Here is a 7,906-nt window from a genome sequence, read left to right as displayed (position 1 = left end):
TCCACCAGTGTGTGAATGTGAGAGTGAATGAACAGTGGAATTGTAAAGCGCTTTGAGGGCCTCGAAAAGCGCTATATAAATGCAATCCATTATTATTATTACTGTTGTTATTATTATTATTATTATTATTTCAGTAATTCAACTTAAAAAGTAAAACCGATATTAAATACTCATTGTATGCCAAACTATACATTTTTAGCCCATTTAGTAATTATGATGATTATGCTTTGGAACTTAAGAAAAACCCAACTTCAAAACCATAATATTGTGAAAAGGTTAAATATTTTAGACTTAAAGTGCCACTCTACTATGAGCTAATTAATTCAAATCATCTGCAAAGGGTTCCTGAGCCTCTAAATGGTCTTTCTAATTCAGGAGGACTCACAGGATGGACATGACTGCTGTCCTGACAGCTGTGGGAAAAAAAATATAATTGACACCCTCCATAAAGAACACCTTAAAAGAATTTGAATGTTCACAGAGACTATCAAAGCACATTAATAGAAAGTTTTGTCTAATGTAAGTGTGGATGAAAGGGGTGTAACATAGTGTAGTGGCTAAGACCTCAAGGCTGCTACTGAAGCATCCTGGTCTTCCATAACACCTCAACAGATCCACAGACTGATAGCATCCATACCACGCTGCATGGAGGCAGTAATTTATGCAAAAATGACCCAAACAAATAGAACATACAAATTGTTAGAGACATTGAATTTGGGTTTTTCATAAGTTCTACGTCTTAATCATTAACATTGTAAGAAATACTTGAAATACCTCACTTTGTATGTAATGACTCAGTATCGCTAATTTCACATTTAATTAGAATTCCTAAAATAAATTAACTTTTGCACATTACTGAAATGTTTTAGAGTTTTGCCTGTATGCAATCCCTTTCGATAGAAAACATTTAAACTGACTGGAGTCTATATATGATTCAGTTAAAATGAACTGTAAAGTGCCATGCGATGACGTGTTGTGAAATGATGCCATGTAAACAAACTAAACTATCTCTAAACAATTTTTTTAGGGCTCAGTTTTGGTTGGAGCTGTTTGCGGATCTTCGAGATGCTGGACACTTCAATGGAAGTCACGAGCATCAGTGCCTTTTGAGATTTTGCTTCACTGTCATTGTTCAGAAGGATCTTGATGAATGTGTGAAGCTGTGGAACACTCATCGGATTCGTCCCTCAAGAACAGCTTCATGTCCAGGAGGTGTGCCAAATGAACTGTACTACCTACCCCACAGGTAACGGATAATAATGATCAAATAATTACTTTATGTGTAAACCTATATTAATGCAATTGTCTTCCATTGATCACAGATACGGCTCCAGAGACTGTGGATTCCTGATTCAACAATCTGAACTGGACGCTTTTCCTGAGTCTAGGCTGTCAGTAGTTGTATGTGGGGACTCAAACATACAGGAGTATCTGAATTTTGTAATGGAGCAAAATCATTTTCAAAAGCCTGTCTGCTGGGAGTCTGCCACTGAACTTTACATGAAGTTAATAGAAATTGCAAATTTCTAAAAAAAACAAAAACCTGGCTTTTTGTTGTTTTCACCAAAACCTATAGCATATGCTGCTTTTTTGAACTAGGCTACATGAGTTGGCTGAAGACGCCAAAAGTTTAAGTTTGTGTTTGTAAAAGCATATTCTTACTGAATGTCTTGATAATTCTGGTCCTTGTTTAGCTGATGGAAGTTGAGATACAGTCCTGAACATTTATATAAATAATAAATCAAATCAAAATCACATCTTGCACTGTATTGTGTGTTTATTACAACTTTTAAGAGTAGAACACAGTACACCTTTAAATGCCTTTACTTTTAGTAGCACTGTCAAAACTTTGAACAAATCAAGTCTAGCGATTGCATTTTAAATCTCCTTTGAACAGATGTACCTACATTTTAGAATAAAAAAAACATGCTCAAATACATAACAGATTTCTGGATAAGTCCCGTAGCAAAAAACCTACAGAATTTACAATGTAATGCCAAGAAGAAGCAGCTGTAAGTAACTGGGTTATCTAATAAAACTACAATAAACCTGGTAAACTATAATGGATTTGTGCTGTACCGCCAGTATGTCCCACCTTCTCCTATTCATAACATATTTAAAAAAAAATTTGACTTAAAAACTTGAGGAATAAATCAACAGCAGGTTTGAACTACAAGGCCAGACATTCTAGAAACATCCAAATCCTGGGGAGTTTTGAATTCCAAAATCCATGTTGGATTTAAACAAGGAATATGAAGTTATCATTGGTAGTTTCAATAAGTTTAAGCATGTATTTGCCATCGGGAATAAAGAGTCATCCAGGAACTGTAGGCTTGGTAGTGGATCTAATCCAGAAGGTGGCAGTGATGTTAGCCCAGTTGCAAACATCAGAACATCGCCCAACGACACAGCAGTTTGTGATTCTGCAAAAAATAAAAATAAAAATTAAAAAATTATATATGTATATGTGAATTCAACACATTGTCTTGTAATGAGTACTAAAAGAAATACTGGTATAAACCTTCACAGTCCAGCAGATAGTCTGACCAGTAGCCCACAGTTTGACTTTCCAGACGTCTCCTGTTACTTCCAGATGGGCTGAAGTCAGGTTTGAAAAGTCTCTCAAGTTCAAGGGCTGTGAGTTTCTTTTCCATGTGACACAGGACCGGGGAAAGCAAAGTAGGGTGTTGCTGGAGCGCACTCAGGAAATTAAGTGCTGAAAGACCCTCTTTAAATCTAAAGAATGAGGAGAACTTTGTGTCATTTACCAGTTCATAGTACATGCACAAACTATGGACAAACTGTGAACTTTGGAAACCTTGGAGAATGTAAAATATTTCAGTCGGAAATTATGAACAACACTGTCATAACAATAATTCACCTGTCTCACCTGTCAATTACAGATGAGTTTCGAGCAATTATATACCACCGGAGATAGTCAGACACAATGTCTTTCTTTTCCTCAACTGTGGAAACATGCCTTAGACAACCAGCCACCTGTAGCATAGTACTGTGTTTTATGACACAGTCACGCAGGACATCCACTGAACCAGCACTGTCGATCTGAAAAACCCATAAAAATGGACATACACAATGTAAGCTTACGTGTCTGATTTTCATTCCTGTTTTTTCCCTACACAAAGAAAGAATTTTTTAATGTCATACAGATGAAGAAGCTGTAGTTCTATCTGCATTCAAATCCTGCGCTGTCCTCACCTCTTGTAAAGCTTTCCCTATGTCGTCATCTGTGACTGAGGCAACTGTTGCTTTTACTGAAGTCTGGCCTGCAAGATAATGTACCAGCTCTTCTGACAGGAAATGGGGCCCTGGACCACCATGCACAACTGACACGGCTATCATCTTTCCTGCTAGGTAGTATTCATCCTGCCTTACAGCTGTGAATGAATACAGTAAATGATAAACTCTCTCACACACACACCTCTCTCTACCGATCGATCAGATCCGATCGATGTCAGATAGATCGATCAGATAGACAGACTAATGCTGTTTTGAAATAATCCAAGAAATTATTATGAGTTGCTTCTGATAATAATTAAAAACAAATTGATTTACAAGTCCAAAAAAGTCTTTAAATTAAGTTTATCAAACATCTGATCATTGCATACCCTTCTATAAGGGTTCTATAAGATAAAGCCATAAACATGTTTGTCTGAGTCTTCTATCAAAAGTTACAGCGATTTATATGAAGTTGTTCAAAAACGCTTTATTTCGCCAAGACAATGCGTTTCTCACTGTTACATGCATTTGAATGGGAAACTCGCCTGAAACAAAGTATAGGTTTTCATTATGTGAATAATTTTAAAATCTTAGCTCAAACGGCTGCAAAACCTGTTTGCCCAGCACGGGGACATTGAGTTCTATAAGATAAAGCCATAAACATGTGTGTCTGAGTCTTCCATCAAAAGTTACGGCGATTTATATGAAGTTGTTCAAAAACGCTTTATTTCGCCAAGACAATGCGTTTCTCACTGTTACATGCATTTGAATGGGAAACTCGCCTGAAACAAAGTATAGGTTTTCATTATGTGAATAATTTTAAAATCTTAGCTCAAACGGCTGCAAAACCTGTTTGCCCAGCACGGGGATATTGAGTTCTATAAGATAAAGCCATAAACATGTTTGTCTGAGTCTTCTATCAAAAGTTACAGCGATTTATATGAAGTTGTTCAAAAACGCTTTATTTCGCCAAGACAATGCGTTTCTCACTGTTACATGCATTTGAATGGGAAACTCGCCTGAAACAAAGTATAGGTTTTCATTATGTGAATAATTTTAAAATCTTAGCTCAAACGGCTGCAAAACCTGTTTTGTTTGCCCAGCACGGGGACATTGAGTTCTATAAGATAAAGCCATAAACATGTGTGTCTGAGTCTTCCATCAACAGTTACAGCGATTTATATGAAGTTGTTAAAAAACGCTTTATTTCGCCAAGACAATGCGTTTCTCACTGTTACATGCATTTGAATGGGAAACTCGCCTGAAACAAAGTATAGGTTTTCATTATGTGAATAATTTTAAATTCTTAGCTCAAACGGCTGCAAAACCTGTTTTGTTTGCCCAGCACGGGGACATTGAGTTCTATAAGATAAAGCTAATCAAGTTCGCAGATGACACCACCGTCATTGGGCTCATCTCTGACGGGGATGAGTCTGCCTACAGGAGGGAGGTTGAACGTCTGGTGTCTTGGTGCAGCCACAACAACCTGGTGCTGAATGCCCAGAAGACAGTGGAGATTATTGTGGACTTCAGGAAGCACACAGCCCCACTCCCCCCCATCATCCTGACTGACACCCCCATCACCTCTGTGGACTCATTCCGCTTCCTGGGTACCACCATCACCCAGGACCTGAAGTGGGAGCCCACCATCACCTCCGTCATCAAGAAAGCCCAGCAGAGGATGTACTTCCTGAGGCAGCTGAAGAAATTCAACCTGCCAACACGGACGATGATGCAATTCTACACTGCAATCATCGAGTCCATCCTCACCTCCTCCATCACCGTGTGGTACGCTGGAGCCACTATCAGGGACAAACAGAGACTGCAGCGTGTTGTGCGCTCTGCTGAGAAGGTGATTGGCTGCAGACTCCCATCTCTGCAGGACCTGTACACCTCCAGGACACTGCGGCGTGCAGCCCGGATCTCAGCTGACCCTTCTCACTCTGGACACAGTCTGTTTGACCTGCTCCCCTCAGGCAGGAGGCTCCGGTCCATTCGCACCAGAACCTCTCGCCACAAGAACAGTTTCTTCCCCTCTGCTGTTGGACACATGAACAATAACCACATGACTGTCCCCGCCACTAACACATGACCCTACGCTGTGTCACTGCATCATTTCATGTCTGGCACTGATCACCACCTGCACTCATGTATATATCTTTCTACGTAGCACTCATAATTCTTATTCTCATGTATATATGTTTGGCACTGATCACCACCTGCACTCATGTATATATCTTTCTACGTAGCACTCATAATTCTTATTCTCATGTATATATCTCATGTATATCTCATGCACATATCTTTCTTTCTACATAGCACTTTAATTCTTATTGTCTGCACTGAAGCACCGCAGCAATTTCCTAATGTTGTAAACCTCAACATCTGGCAATAAACCCATTCTGATTCTGATTCTGATTCTGATAAAGCCATAAACATGTTTGTCTGAGTCTTCTATCAAAAGTTACAGCGATTTATATGAAGTTGTTCAAAAACGCTTTATTTCGTCAAGACAATGCGTTTCTCACTGTTACATGCATTTGAATGGGAAACTCGCCTGAAACAAAGTATAGGTTTTCATTATGTGAATAATTTTAAAATCTTAGCTCAAACGGCTGCAAAACCTGTTTGCCCAGCACGGGGATATTGAGTTCTATAAGATAAAGCCATAAACATGTTTGTCTGAGTCTTCTATCAAAAGTTACAGCGATTTATATGAAGTTGTTCAAAAACGCTTTATTTCGCCAAGACAATGCGTTTCTCACTGTTACATGCATTTGAATGGGAAACTCGCCTGAAACAAAGTATAGGTTTTCATTATGTGAATAATTTTAAAATCTTAGCTCAAACGGCTGCAAAACCTGTTTGCCCAGCACGGGGATATTGAGTTCTATAAGATAAAGCCATAAACATGTTTGTCTGAGTCTTCTATCAAAAGTTACAGCGATTTATATGAAGTTGTTCAAAAACGCTTTATTTCGCCAAGACAATGCGTTTCTCACTGTTACATGCATTTGAATGGGAAACTCGCCTGAAACAAAGTATAGGTTTTCATTATGTGAATAATTTTAAAATCTTAGCTCAAACGGCTGCAAAACCTGTTTGCCCAGCACGGGGATATTGAGTTCTATAAGATAAAGCCATAAACATGTTTGTCTGAGTCTTCTATCAAAAGTTACAGCGATTTATATGAAGTTGTTCAAAAACGCTTTATTTCGCCAAGACAATGCGTTTCTCACTGTTACATGCATTTGAATGGGAAACTCGCCTGAAACAAAGTATAGGTTTTCATTATGTGAATAATTTTAAAATCTTAGCTCAAACGGCTGCAAAACCTGTTTGCCCAGCACGGGGATATTGAGTTCTATAAGATAAAGCCATAAACATGTTTGTCTGAGTCTTCTATCAAAAGTTACAGCGATTTATATGAAGTTGTTCAAAAACGCTTTATTTCGCCAAGACAATGCGTTTCTCACTGTTACATGCATTTGAATGGGAAACTCGCCTGAAACAAAGTATAGGTTTTCATTATGTGAATAATTTTAAAATCTTAGCTCAAACGGCTGCAAAACCTGTTTTGTTTGCCCAGCACGGGGACATTGAGTTCTATAAGATAAAGCCATAAACATGTGTGTCTGAGTCTTCCATCAACAGTTACAGCGATTTATATGAAGTTGTTAAAAAACGCTTTATTTCGCCAAGACAATGCGTTTCTCACTGTTACATGCATTTGAATGGGAAACTCGCCTGAAACAAAGTATAGGTTTTCATTATGTGAATAATTTTAAAATCTTAGCTCAAACGGCTGCAAAACCTGTTTGCCCAGCACGGGGATATTGAGTTCTATAAGATAAAGCCATAAACATGTTTGTCTGAGTCTTCTATCAAAAGTTACAGCGATTTATATGAAGTTGTTCAAAAACGCTTTCTTTCGCCAAGACAGTGTGTTTCTCACTGTTACATGCATTTGAATGGGAAACTCACCCGAGACAAAGTATAGGTTTTCATTATGTGAATAATTTTAAAATCTTAGCTCAAACGGCTGCAAAACCTGTTCTGTTTGCCCAGCACGGGGATATTGAGTTCTATAAGATAAAGCCATAAACATGTTTGTCTGAGTCTTCTATCAAAAGTTACAGTGATTTATATGAAGTTGTTCAAAAACGCTTTATTTCGCCAAGACAATGCGTTTCTCACTGTTACATGCATTTGAATGGGAAACTCGCCTGAAACAAAGTATAGGTTTTCATTATGTGAATAATTTTAAAATCTTAGCTCAAACGGCTGCAAAACCTGTTTGCCCAGCACGGGGATATTGAGTTCTATAAGATAAAGCCATAAACATGTTTGTCTGAGTCTTCTATCAAAAGTTACAGCGATTTATATGAAGTTGTTCAAAAACGCTTTATTTCGCCAAGACAATGCGTTTCTCACTGTTACATGCATTTGAATGGGAAACTTGCCTGAAACAAAGTATAGGTTTTCATTATGTGAATAATTTTAAAATCTTAGCTCAAACGGCTGCAAAACCTGTTTGCCCAGCACGGGGATATTGAGTTCTATAAGATAAAGCCATAAACATGTTTGTCTGAGTCTTCTATCAAAAGTTACAGCGATTTATATGAAGTTGTTCAAAAACGCTTTCTTTCGCCAAGACAATGCGTTTCTC

General features: G+C 38.1%; 1 protein-coding gene across 1 annotated transcript; it reads right to left on the bottom strand.

The window, feature by feature from the left end:
- Positions 1–2,165: 2,165 nt before the first annotated feature.
- Positions 2,166–3,021, bottom strand: LOC146629383 (G2/M phase-specific E3 ubiquitin-protein ligase-like). Its single transcript, XM_085358553.1, has 3 exons — positions 2,891–3,021; positions 2,522–2,736; positions 2,166–2,423 (listed from the first exon to the last, which is right to left on the bottom strand). Exons 1-3 carry the CDS (start codon positions 3,004–3,006, stop codon positions 2,188–2,190), a joined length of 567 nt encoding a protein of 188 aa, XP_085214679.1. The 5' UTR covers positions 3,007–3,021; the 3' UTR covers positions 2,166–2,187.
- Positions 3,022–7,906: the final 4,885 nt, after the last annotated feature.

The sequence above is a fragment of the Diplotaxodon limnothrissa genome, linkage group LG7 (genome assembly GCF_057381915.1).
Source record: "Diplotaxodon limnothrissa isolate DT_005_m linkage group LG7, D_limnothrissa_male_GT1.1, whole genome shotgun sequence".
NCBI lineage: Eukaryota > Metazoa > Chordata > Actinopteri > Cichliformes > Cichlidae > Diplotaxodon > Diplotaxodon limnothrissa.
Note: the sequence above shows the minus strand (reverse complement) of the source record. Positions and strands in the feature narration are given on the sequence as shown.